The sequence below is a fragment of the Myotis myotis genome, unplaced genomic scaffold (assembly GCF_014108235.1).
Source record: "Myotis myotis isolate mMyoMyo1 unplaced genomic scaffold, mMyoMyo1.p scaffold_m19_p_17, whole genome shotgun sequence".
Lineage (NCBI taxonomy): Eukaryota > Metazoa > Chordata > Mammalia > Chiroptera > Vespertilionidae > Myotis > Myotis myotis.
This window is the reverse complement of record NW_023416321.1, coordinates 20,856,998-20,870,929: the sequence shown is the minus strand read 5'-3', so window position 1 is coordinate 20,870,929 and position 13,932 is coordinate 20,856,998. Positions and strand designations below refer to the sequence as shown.

The window sequence follows — 13,932 nt, the reverse complement described above, 5'->3', positions numbered from 1 at the left end:
CTCTGAAATCAATAAAAATATATTTGACAACAAAAAAGGAGTGGTGAGCTATAAGGATAAAACTGTTGACCTTCTATCATCAAGAAAGTGTTTTTACAATATAACCAGAGATTATTTGGAATGACTTCTTAAATAATAACATAGATCAAGTTTTTAAACCTTTATTTGATTCTCCTTTGCCTCTGGTTTCCTGGCTATTTTTCTCTATTATATAACTGCCAAAGTTCACAAATGGAAAGTCTATACTTGCTGATAAAATTTTTTATTACACATTTGCTATTAACTACCTTGGCTCTTGGGAGAGCTACATAAAATAATTCATGTAAAGTACTGAGCAGGGAGCACAGCAAATTCAATGAATGCTAACTAGTCTATCGGTCAGGACAGGCTATAATAACAAACAACCCCCAAATCTCAGTAGCTTACTCTACATATTCACCACAGATTGGCAAAGGGAATCTGTTCATCACAGTCAGAGACTCAGGCTCCATCTTGACACAATATGTAGGTGAAAAAGAATATGACAAACCTTGAAGCTTCATCAATTTCATAAAGAACATCTGTAAAAAACCTATAGCTAACATAATATTTGATGGTGAGAAATTACAGGCTTTGCCACTAAGACTGAGAACAAGGCAGAGTGGCTCCTCATAACTCGTATTCAACATCATACTGGAAGATCCTGCTAACGCAGTAAGACAAGAAAAGGAAATGAAAGGGTATACAGAGTGACAAAGAAGAAATAAAGCTATCTTTATTTGCACATGAGATGATTTATCTGTGTAGAAAATTCTAAAGAATTGATTAAAAAAAAAAAAAGTCCTGAAACTATTAAGTGATTATAGCAAGGTTGCAGGATACAAGGATAATACACAAAAGTCAACTGCTTTCCTATATATTAGCAATTAATATACACAATCCACAAAAACTTGCACACTAATGTTTATATCAGCTTTATTAATAATTACCATAACCTGGAAACAACTATGATCTCCTTTAATAAGTGAATGGATAAATAAACTGTGGTGGCACACCCAGAAAATGGAATATTATTCAGCGATAAAAAAATCAAAAAAAATCAGGGCATAGGCCTGGGTTGCGGGCTCAGTCCCCAGTGGGGGACATGCAGGAGGCAGCTGATCAATGATTCTCTCTCATCAGTGATGTTTCTATCTTTCTCTCCCTTCTTCTCTGAAATCAATAAAAACATTAAAAAAAAATCAGGTATCAAGCCATGAAAAGAAATAGTGGAGCTTTAAACATATATTGTTAAGTGAGAGAAATCAGGCAGAAAAAGATACATAATGAATAATTCCAACTATATGACATTCTGAAAAGCCAAAATTTGCTAAGGATTCATGGGTGAGGGGGCAGGAATACAGCAGGAATAAATATGTGGATCACAGGTATTTTTAGGGCAGTGAAACTATTCTGTATGGTACTGAAATGGCTGTTATGTAACATTATGCATTTGTAAAAACCCATAGATCTTTAAAATACGACGAGTGAACGCTCATATAAGCATAACCAATGGACACAAGACACTGGGGGGTAGGGGAGGCCGGGGGAATGTCAAGGGGCGGGGGGAAAGGAAACATATACAATACTCTTTGTAATACTTTAAGCAATAAAAACAAAACAAAACAAACAAACAAACAAAGAGTGAACACTAATGTAAACAATGATGTGTTTAGTTAATAAGGTGTCAATATTTATTCCTCAATTGTAATAAGGGTACCAGACTAAAGCAAGATGTGAATAATAAGGGAAACTACCATTAGATTGTATACCTGAAACTAATGTTATGTCAATTGTACTGCAATTTTTTTTTAAAAAATATATTTTATTGATTTCTTACAGAGAGGAAGGGAGAGAGATAGAGAGTTAGAAACATCAATGAGAGAGAAACATCGATCAGCTGCCTCCTGCACACCCCCTGGGGATGTGCCCGCAACCCAGGTACATGCCCCCGACCGGAATAGAACCTGGGACCTTTCAGTCCGCAGGCCGACGCTCTATCCACTGAGCCAAACCGGTTTCGGCTGTACTGCAATTTTTAAAAAAAGAAATTTGAGCCAGGCTGGTGTGAATCAGGAGGTCATGGTTGGATTCCTGGTCAGGGCACATGCCCAGGTTGTGGGCTTGATCCCCAGTGGGGGGCATGCAGGAGGCAGCCGATCAATGATTCTCTCTCATTGATGTTTCTATCTCTTGCTCCTTCTCCCTTCCTTTCTGAAATCAATTAAAATATTAAGAAAAATAAATTTGAAAAATAGGGAAAACTGTGTGTGTGTGTAAAAGTATATGGGAACTCTCTGTCCTTTCTGCTCAATTTTTCTCTAAACCTAAAACTGCTCTAAAGAATAAAGCCTATTCATTTAGGAAAAAAAAAAAGTGTTCTTAGTCCTTTACAAATTTTCCTTTTTGCTCTATCCAACCACTGGCACCAGCAACCCATCTGGATCAGGTGAAGATTTAATTAACAATATAATTAACCTAACAATTTAATTACAATATCCCTTTAAATTTCACTTTTCAGGTACTTATAATAAGTACTTAATAAACAACTGAACACATAACTGTTTCTATTCAATTAATAATGTCAATATCTACTTAGGTAAAAAACCAACTTATCTTTGACTCCTTCTTCCCCCATATACATCTCTTTGTACCAATAAAATTTCTCTAAGATTTGACCTATTTTATTACAATGCCACTGTCATTCCAACTACTCTTGAAATAGTATAAGTTTTATACCCTCTTTTGTTTTCATTCAGCTTGAGTTCTCTCTGAAAATTCTTTTTTGGAAATATCCCTTCCTCGCCATATTTTTTGCCTGTGTCTCTGAGAAGGATTATTGTAACCACTCATCTTCTCTTCTACCTTCAATCTATCTCCCAATATAAAGCCAGAATTATATATTCATAAAATGCTGGTCTGGTTATTTTACTTGTATTTAATTTTAGGGCATTTAAAATAATTCTAAATAATACTATTTACTCAAAACAAACAAAACTCAAATTTACCTAATGTGAAAAAAGTGGACTGATCGACCCTGGACCCCAGTTCACTGTCAGCAGTGGTAATCTACAAAGCTTTTATATAGCTGTTATTAGAATACAACACAGTTTCAGGTGCTCCTTGACTGTATTTTTATACTTACTAAACAAGAATAATATGTCATTTTATAAAGGTTTTGTTTCTCATGGATATTTATTTGAACTTACTGCACACTTTATAAGCTTCATTAAAATCCCTTTTAAGGTATAGCAGAATCTGCTACCTGGGTTACTTTTCAGATATTTTTAAATTATTCAAATGCTACAAATGAGTTCTTTAATTTACCCAAAGAAACTCAGAGGGCAGGTCTAGAAAAGAATAGAAACGTAACTTGTATCCTGTAATGCCTTCCTTTTGTCCTCTGTCTTGACCTCTAGGGTAGCATTATTCTAAAAATGTAGTATTAACGAATCACTCATATGGGTTACTTCACTAGGATTTATATCTCTATTTGGAATAAAATCAGCAAGCAATCATGAACAGAATTCTAAAATTCCAAGTTTTAAACTCCCATAACTTGAAGAAGTTAAGAATTACAGATTAATTCTCAAGTAATTCTTCAGACCATTAACTCAGCAGCCTTCAGAACAATCATTCCTTAATACTTTTCATGCCTGCTTCAGAAATGAATTCATGAAGCATAGAGACTGGAAGCGTTTGCAGTATCTAACACTTTTCAGCAATCAGTACTGCTGTGACAACTTTCCACCTGTTCCCCCCCAATCGAGATCAAGCTGTTGTCAAATGTGGAATTGCTGTGAATGTATCCAAGGACAAGAATAGAGTGAAACAAGAGAGGCATCCAGGGCACAAAATTTAATGAGGCACTCACTCATCAACCCACACGTAGACATGCCCTGAAAGTGCCTATTAAATTCTGTGCCCTAGATGTCTTGCTCGTCACCCTCTGGTCCTGGTTCTGCTATTATTCCAGTTTATTTGTCAATGTTCAAAGAAAAACCTATTTTTTATCTCTCTAATTTCAACTAAGTAAAAAAAATATTTTTTAGGAGGGGCTCATTTTATACTTAGGTTTAAAAGGATTTAAGAAAGCATTTGGTAATACATATGTAATGCTTCATCAACTACATTCAATAAGAACGTCAAAATATCGATTCAGGTGTGCACATAGTGTTTGAGGGTGTGAGGGAAGACACTGTTTCTTACTGGCTGATTAACAGAGAAAGTAAACTGTCCAAATTAATTCTAAGCCTTTTATGGAATTTTGTGCATTTAAATAACTTCAATTCTTAAAACGATAATTGCATAACTAAAAGAACCATTATTCCAAAATCTGGAAAGCAAAAAACGTTTTCTGGCTAAATTAATTTAAGGAAACAATATCATTTGCTTAAGAGGTTTTTCCCCTTCTCTCCCCCGCCTTCTATTTTTAATTCCTCAAACCAAAAGGAAAAACAAAACAGAATTCTAAACAAAATTCAAAGCACTGATTTGAGGATTAGAATGCTTATAAGACACGAAGATAATTAAGTTAAAATCTTGGAATTTTAATGTCTGAAGTAAAAATACCAATAAAAATACAATCTCTTCTAATCTTATTAAAAGTTATTCTTACCAGATAAAGCAGAAAGGTGTGCAGTCCTGTTCCAAGCCCAACAGAAGACAAAATTCCTAAGCCTATCCAGTAGGCATACAAAAGAAACTGTTTCTCTATACGTTGCACATACTGAAAAACAAAAGGGTCGAGGTGAAAAACCAAAACCAGAATTTGTAAACAGAAATGTGGTATTTATCAACTACAATCAAAATAAGATAAACCAACTAAATAGGTTTCCAATAGAAAGTATGAATATTAAAAACCCTTTGAAGGGAATTAATTCCTTTAAATATATGATAGCAGAGATGACAAAAAATTCCATCTTGTTGGAATAAAACTCGTTTCTAGACCAGCCGTGGGCAAACTACGGCCCGCGGGCCCGATCCGGCCCGTTTGAAATGAATAAAACTATTGAAATAAAAGACCGTACCCTTTTATGTAATGATGTTTACTTTGAATTTATATTAGTTCACACAAACACTCCATCCATGCTTTTGTTCCGGCTCTCCGGTCCAGTTTAAGAACCCATTGTGGCCCTCGAGTCAAAAAGTTTGCCCACCCCTGTTCCAGACCCTTTAAATCCTACGACTGCAATAATATTTATAGGAAAAATGCTAGTTACTAATAAGATAACTATAAGAATAAAAATTTTCAAGATATTTAAAAGTTACAAAAACTTTAAGAAAGCATAATATACAGTGTTAAGAGAGGGGCAGTTATTTACATAATATTTGTGAATAGAATACTATATTCTTATTTACCAAAGTAAAAAAGTGAGAATAAAATATTTTTTGTATATTTAAGACCAAGATGCTTTTCAAACAGGAGCAAAATGAAGTCCCCTGGGATATGGATGGACTTGCTGGAAGAATGCCAAAATACAGTCTAGATTCTCACACTGACAAATAAATTCATCAAGCCAGTTCCCTGCAAATTCTAATAGCACACAGATTTCTGTAAAATATTTTTTAACGTATTTAATATTATATAAACTTTTCTGAGATTAGAGGTAAACTGCTTTAAAATATGAAATATCATTTTAGAACCATATCATATTCGAATACATTAATGCTTTGCTTTTTAACAAAAGTTATTAACAAAATGTCCTACTTTCCCTTCAGTCATATTGTACTTACTACAGGCAAATGAACTTCCATATATATAAAACCCAAACTTCAACCTAGGATGAATATATCTGTTTGGATGGATCACAGGAATGTGTTAAAGAAACTAAGAAGACTTTGATAGTGAGTAAAGGATTCATGCTGCTTTGACTAAATACCGTCAGGAAAGTTACATTTAAATCCTTGAAGCTAAAAAGGGATGATATATACCAAATGTAAATGCTGAGCAGCCATGAACTGCCACAAGAGTATTTTAAATATGTGGCCTTAAAAGTACATTAAGAAACCAATTATGAGATAAAACCAACCAACCAAACAAACCTAATGTTAAGGGTAGAAATTCTATGACATCCACAACAGTCCCACTTTGAAACTGTTTGGGATTAGCAAAGGTTCAAGAAGAGAAGCAGAGTTGCTGAACCTCTTACCTGTTGATGTGCTCCTTCCACATAATACGTAGCTATAAGCACAGCAAGCAGCAGTAAACAAGACACCACAATGTTTTGACGATGCCATAATCTTAAAAAACATATTTAAAAAAATAAAATATCTCAGTTTCATTTTCAAGTTTCAGCATTCTCAAGATAACTTCTTGTTGAAGCACTTAGGTTATTTAGCTCACCTATAGAATCAATTATTTCTGTGATAAGCTCTTTTGTCCTTAAACACTATGGCCTCTTGGGGTACAGAAGGAGGTCAAGGGAAGATACATGGATATAGAACTCAATTTAGTTCCCTTATCTAAAGACTGATCTTGTTTACACCAGACTTCTAATTGGGAGAAGCATCCTATATAATCCTATATAATAAAAGGCTAACATGTAAATAGATGGGATGGCAGAACAACTGAACCAGTGCTGTGACATGTGCTGACAACCAGGGGGCGCGCACGGAACATGGCGGGCATCAGCCACAATAGGATGGTGGAGGTGAGCAGGGGCACCAGACCAAGGTGGGGTACTGGTTGCTGTCATTGGGGCAAGCCTCTGGTGGTTAATGAAAATTCTTTGCTCCCACACGCCATGGTCCCGCCTGGTGCTCACACCCGCTGCCAGCACGAAAGCCAGCACTTGAACCTGCTGCTGGTGGCCAGTGCCGGCCCCAATCGCTCGGCAACATCAGCAGGTGCAAGCGGCGGCTGCTGGCCCTGATCGCCCCTCAGGACTTCTCCACTTTCCCCTGCTTCTGAGGGGCGATCAGGCAGCAGCCAATGCTCGTACCTGCTGACAGCGCAGAGCGATTGGGGCCTGGGCCGGTGCCAGCAGTGGGTGCGAGCGGGGCCAGTGTTGTCAGCCGTGTGAGTGGCAGCGGCTCCTGCCGGCAGACAGTGGACCGGGGCTGTGGTGGGAGGGGCTGGGCAGGAGCATGGAGGAGGGGCCAGGCAGGGGTGTGGAGGATGGGCTGAGACCCACCCCTGCCCACCACAACCTTGTGGCCCACAGTTCCTTCCAAGGTGCATGAATTTGTGCACTGGGCCCCTAGTTATAATATAATGGAAAGAGTATTGGCCTTCAAGTCAGAAGACTTTGATCAGAGTCTCAAGTCCCTTAAATATTACACTTTGAGTAAGACACTCAACCAATCTGATTCTGTTTCTCGTTTTTAAAATAATAATAATAATATACTTGTTTTACCTTCTTTATGGAGTTGCTTTAAGGTTCAAATGAACTAAAAAATGTTACAAAATGTTTTATAAACTGTAAGTACAATAAAAATGCAGGATAATATTACAGATAATAACTTGGAAAGGCAAGCCAAGAAATGATAAGGCATGTAAAAGTTCAACTTGCTCTTTATGATATCTGAAATAGGGCTTAGACGCACTAAATTTAAAAATAGAATACATTTCCGTTCTCATTGGCTCAAACTATCAGTAACAGTGCCACGTATCCCGAACCTTGTCCTACTACAGAGTAAGTGTATCCAATGTACACAGGCCTTTCTTCTGAAAGTAAAGCCCAGAAGAAGGAAAAAATCTCCTTTTCAGGATTCTGCTTTGCATAAAAGATTCAACATGAGGTAGTGGTCAACTGTAAATAATCCAGTGAGCAAATAGCAGTATGTTCTCTTAACCTATTTTCTTCAAACTACAGAAAGGAAAATAAACATGTTCCCATAACATTCTAAATTTAATTAATTCCCTTGCTAAAGCAGGTGGCAGGGAGTAGGAGACAGCTGAAGATTTCTAAAATTACTAAGTAAGGTTTATGTAAAGGTAATGGAAGACGCTTTACTTTGAGGTCCAGTCCTTCAAGATTACTAGGATTTCCAGAGAAAAATACTGCAAGGTAATGAGTGGCTGTCTCCACAGGACAATATTCTGCCTTTCTTCCCGATCCCTCTTCTTCTTTTCATTCATTGAAGAGGGGTCTGAAAAACATTAGTGCAGAAATTAAACAAAATGCTCGCTTTTTCCAATCACTTTCAAAATTCATCCCACATTTGAAGGACTGCATATAAACCTCAAAAAAAAAACACAATGTAGTTCACACTGTGACAATGGGCTGGGTGCTTCTGCTCTATGCAATTATTGTCAGGACACAAGTTTCTCTTTTGTACTGGAATACTAAATTATCCCACTCCTATGAAGGGCAATTTAGCATCACTTTTTAGGTCTTGACCCATAATTACTATGAAGAGTAAAAAATATATAATTAATCTTATATAAGATATATAAGAATCTTGTATTATGATATAGAATATCATTTTATTAACAAGATAATAGATATATTTCTATTTTGTTCTAATGAAAAAAATATTATTTAAACCTGTAGATCAGTGGTTCTCAACCTGTGGGTCGCGACCCCTGAAAATACATCCTGCATATAAGATATTTACATTACGATTCATAACAATAGCAAAATTACAGGTATGAAGTAGCAACGAAAACCATTTTATGGTTGGGGGTCACCACAACATGAGGAACTGTATTAAAGGGTCGCGGCATTAGGAAGGTTGAGAACCACTGTAGATCTTCTCCCTCCAAACCACCATACTTTACCTGTGAAGTTTCCATTATATTGTTCCTTGTTCATTGCTACACGTCTCTGGTCACAATTTTTTCCATTCTCTGCCATTTCATAGATCAATAACTCTTGAGGAGCTAATAAAGCAAAATAAAATCCAGTGATACATGACATAATTCTGCTCTGCCCCTATGACTAAATTGAATACAGTAACATGGGAGTAACACTACACATGCTACCTGAACAATGTGCTTACTGTTTTTGTACTCGGAGTAAAGTTAAATGAGATCATTCCGGTGGGGCCCTAATTCAATAGTACTGGTGAATTTATAAGAGCATCATCCTGATATACCAAGGTTGTGGGCTTGATCCCCAGGCAGAGCACATACAAGAATCGACCAATGAATGCATAAATAAGTGGAACACAGATCGATATTTCTCTCTCAAAAAAAATAAAAAATATATATATAAAGAGGTGAAAAGACACCAGATACCTCTCTTTCTGTATGCACACAGAGGAAAGGCCATGTGAGTACACAAGAAAACAGCTGTCTACAAGCCAGAAAGAAGGCCTCATCAGAAACCAACCCTGTCAGTACCTCAATTTTGGACCTCCAGACTCCAAAACTCTGAGAAAATAAATTTCTGTTGTTTAATTCAACTAGTCGATGGTATTCTGTTATGGTATCCCTAGCAGACTAATACAATGCTGATTAGTACAAACAAGGGGAACCAGATCACAGGAAAGTAATATTTTTCTTGGTAATAATAATAAATTGGTTTTCTGGTTTGTGAATTTGGTTAGAATAATTCCATCCTCTGGAATTATGCTTATTGCTTCAAATTTATAAGCTAAAAAGCTGAGAATCAGGTACTGAAATGTGGGATCTATACCTAGATCTGCTGGACTAGACTTAACTGTGTAAGCCAGACTATCTTTTATCCAGTAAATATCCTAGGTACTTTACTACATGTGTCTTCAAACTGCAACAGTGACTGACTACAGGTTATGTTCATCTTACCCAGTATCATTTTCATCATCATAAAAGGAGCAATTTTATAGGGAAACAGGAAAACTTGGTTCCACAAAGCTGCCAATATGTCTTGGTTGATTTGAGGCCATAGCAGGGCAAGCAACCTTTGGACTAGGTCAGGGGTGGGCAACTTTTTTGTGAGTGCGTGCCAAAACCAGCAAAATCTCTGACTCAAAATTCTTCTGCGTGCCAACCCTAATTTTTTGAGAACATGTTACGCCTACTTGATATCTCTTAAGGTGTACGTATGTGAAGAACCTTGAAGAAATAATAAAATTCATTCGAGTGACAAAAACACAGTGTATGATGATGAAAAATACATTATTTTTTAATGTATACATGTACACTGACAGTCTGACAGAAAACTTTATGACTCTGTTTGATATTATCAGTGGGACTTTTGCTGTTGCATCACTGATGACAGAGATTTTACATCAGGTTTATATTTCGTGACCCTCAGAGATATGCACGGCTACTACTTTCATCCGTCCGGCTACTCCTATTAGAAGACTCAAGAAAATTCATCGCTGAGAACAAAGATTCACAAGTGTATATGGATGAAAATATGGAGAGTAACGCAGTTGCAAAGTTTTTAAAACAGAAAAAATTTTCTGGAATGGCATTCCAAGTCCTCAATAGTTCGTTTTCGACACTTCTCTCTGGTACTCCTGTCTCTAATCGCTTTTTTTCCCAATGTTTTCCAAGTAAACTCTAAGGTCAATAAGTTTCTGCTTCCAAATTGAGCTTCTCTGAAATTCAATCAACTGCATTTCAAAGTCAGCCATGTCTATCCATGAAAACATTTGTAAGTTTAGTTCCTCCAGTTTCATGCTGTCTGGAAACCTCATGAATTTTGCTGTCTCTTCCAGTTCTCTGAATTTTGCAAAACTTGAGAAGAACTGCTCAATAGTTGACTCGATGATGTTTAAAAACAGCTTTTGAAGGCTTTGACTTTCTGTTCTGTCATCTTTTGGGAGGTCTTTGATGTGCCTCTTGAGGTTTGGAAAATATCTAAATCTCTCACCATCTACATGCCCCTTAAAGACTTCCAGTTTCTTTTCAAAAGCCTTTATGTAACCAAACATGACATCAAGTGTCTTGCCAGTTCCTTGTAATTTAACATTTAAGTCATTCAAATGTTCACAAAAATTGTAAATGGAACATTATAAGAGAGGGTTTCACGTGCCAGCAAAAGTTACTGGCGTGCCATGTTTGCCAGGGGTTGCCCACCCCTGGACTAGGTACTTCATCTGTATTCCACATACGAGGACCGAATGCATTCTACCCTATTCTAATTCTCTTCTCCTTTTCAACTGAAAGTAGTTTTATTTCTTGGAGATAAAAAGAATCCTATCACCATCACATACATAATAGCTGCATGACTTGGGGAGGTAGTTTAAGCCTTTGTATTTGACTTCATTTGTAAATGTTCATGTCATTCTTAAATGGTGTGTGTGTGTGTGTTTGTGTGTGTGTGTGTGTTTTGATTTGGGGTACTCTCAGTAATTTAATTATCTACTTCTAGAGAAATTATATATAATTGCCCTGCACAGTGACTGGCACATACCAGGCACTTAATGTTAGTTTATCCACATTCTTTTCATGAATGTCACAATTTTCCATATTTCCACACCGTACATGAACCACATAACTGGTTTCCACAGAAGCATCCACAGAATCAGAAAAATCTTAGTTTGTTATGCTGGATAACAAAAATGAATTATTTAGCATCAATCCAAACATTCTGAAAAGTACTAAAAGGACAATTTGTTAAAAAATTATTATGGGGTAAAAGGGCTCTAGCCTATCTATGTAGCTAGGGTAAGATGAAGCAATCATTTTCAAGGAGAGCTACTTTTCACAGTTGAATGCAGTAGCATTCATTTTGGAAATCTGAAAAAACAATTATCAGTCAGACTTCTGTATGTGGGAATAAATCCAAAGTATTCCTAGCCTGTTTAAAGGATTGAAATATCCTCAAACAGGAATCTAGCATATCTTCCTGATATCAGTGGAGCTTACTTTGCAGTGAAAGTGTTGTAATATTAATTTTAAAGGCATGTACTGAGATTAAGTTGTTGAAATAAACTCTATAGGTCTGTGGATGGGATGAGAAGACAGAAATAGGAAAAAAGCATAACTCAAATATTAAATATAATTTTCATTGTGAAGAGATATCTACATAAAAGAAATGCTTTAAAAGGCTGTAACTTGCAGATTTTAAACACAGCCGAAGCATTCAAAAGAAAAGGTTGATATTAAAATATGCATGGCGGGGGGGGGGGGGGGGTTGTTTGTTTCTAGAAGAAATCCTTAGAAAATAGTGCTAAAATCAGCTCACAAAGGTTCTTTGTAGGCTGTATGTCCAGTGCTAAGACTATAATACTCCATTCATTTTAAACATTAGCTACATTTGTAATGCAAAAACAATGTGAAACTAAATTACTGAGTTCCTCAAAGCAACACAAAAACCATTTAAAAGTAAAATGAAAACAGCAATTCCCCCAGTAATATAAGAATTACTGGAGAATTTAACAAGATGAAAAGGAAAAGCAAATAAGATGAGTGCAACTCTTGATTCTAATTTTCTTGGCTAGTGTTCTAAAATAAAATGAACATACTTCCTCTTAAGAAAATAATCTATCCAAATGATTCTATTTATTCACAAACATATTAAGGTAGCTTTCTCAGTAAAACACACTGTTTTTCATAAAAGGCAGCCAACTTGAATATTATACCTTTCTTGCTTTCAGAAGTGTGTATCCTTAACTGGCTTATTTAGTACATTCAGTCACAGACTACACCAAAATAAACTGTAGATTTCCTTAAAATTGTTAAGATTAAGAAATTGCAATTTATTTTGGAAATTTAATAAATAATCCATGTGAAGAGTAATATATCTTGACTAGTGAGGCTTTCATCTGTGCAGCGATATAAAGCCAAAGATAATTCAAACACCCTGCACAATATCAGAAGTGACTATCAGATCATCTGACTCTGAGAGCCAGATCGTATCTAGCACATGGTTGTGACAGTTTAAGAATGTGTTCTTGGAAAATTCATTATTTGAAGGAGAATATATGAAAAAAATTATTTGAATCTTTTTGAACTTTCAAAGTCTTGGAGAATTCAACAAATTAAAACGCCAAGTTAGGATATAATTTAAAAGCATTCAAAGTCTAAATAAATCTCCTAAGAATGGTTTAGCAGCTTATAAGGGTATACACTTCTGGCCTAAACTGTTCCTCAACTTAATTGTGAAGTGTAAAATACTTTAAACTCATCACAGTCTTCTACTTGTTGAAAACAGCCACCCCTCCAGATCGAATTTTTAAGTAAAAACCCAAATTGTTCAAAGATACAACCTGGAAGACATTTTAGAAATTCCATTTTTGAGAGTCTGACAGATTTAGGGGAAGGTCTCTTCATCTCTCACCTTCAATATGTAAAATATCATTTTATGTTCCTTTGTGTAAAAACATTTTATTTTCATGGGGGGAAAGAATAACTTGTAAAAGTACAGCTTGAAAAATCCCATTTCTCATTTTCTCTCAGTATACTTCTAAATGTTCATTCAGTTAGTTATTCATAACCAATGCAAGATAAGCAAAAACACTGTCTCTAAAAAAGTGGGGAAGGAGTAAGAGTAAGGTCACGAATTAGAATTTGAGATAAAATAACCAACTTAGAATTCATAGTGAGCAATAAATGAGGAGTTTACTACCAAATCTAAATGCTAGAGAAAAAAAATTCTCAAGAATATTCTATAAGAAGAAAGCAATGATCCCCCTAATTGGCTGAGATACAAGAAATGTAAAAAAATAAAGTGGTAAATATAAAGGAAAATAAAAACAAATACTGTATAAAATAAGAAGAGTATCTAATTTGTGACAATGACAGAAACAAGTCCAAATAGACCATGTATGCCAATAATTAAAACAAACATTAACAGATTAAATTCATCACTTTAAAATTATCCCAGCCCAGCCAGTATTGCTCAAAGGTTGAGTGTCCACCTATGAACCAGGAAGTCATGGTTCAATTCCTAGTCAGGGCACATGCCTGGGTTGTGGGCTCTACGCACAACCCAGGTGATGTGCAGAAGGCTGCTGATCAATGATTCTCTCTCATCATTGATATTTCTATCTCCCTCTCCCTCCCTCTCCTACCCTCTCTGAAATAAATAAAAA

At 36.0% G+C, this 13,932-nt stretch overlaps 1 protein-coding gene across 3 annotated transcripts in view; it reads right to left on the bottom strand.

Moving 5' to 3' along the window:
• VMP1 (vacuole membrane protein 1) overlaps positions 1-13,932 on the bottom strand; it is a 109,632-nt gene that overhangs the window by 85,260 nt on the left and 10,440 nt on the right. For 2 of the 3 annotated variants that reach the window (XM_036340165.1, XM_036340166.1), the window contains exons 2-5: positions 8,744-8,845; positions 7,977-8,112; positions 6,171-6,261; positions 4,637-4,747 (exon numbers count right to left, since the gene is read on the bottom strand). In XM_036340165.1, the coding sequence (XP_036196058.1) occupies positions 4,637-4,747; positions 6,171-6,261; positions 7,977-8,112; positions 8,744-8,819 (414 nt within the window). In that variant the 5' untranslated portion in view covers positions 8,820-8,845. Of the gene's footprint in view, positions 1-4,636; positions 4,748-6,170; positions 6,262-7,976; positions 8,113-8,743; positions 8,846-13,932 lie in introns of those variants that run through there. The other variant, XM_036340168.1, reaches the window with a different exon arrangement.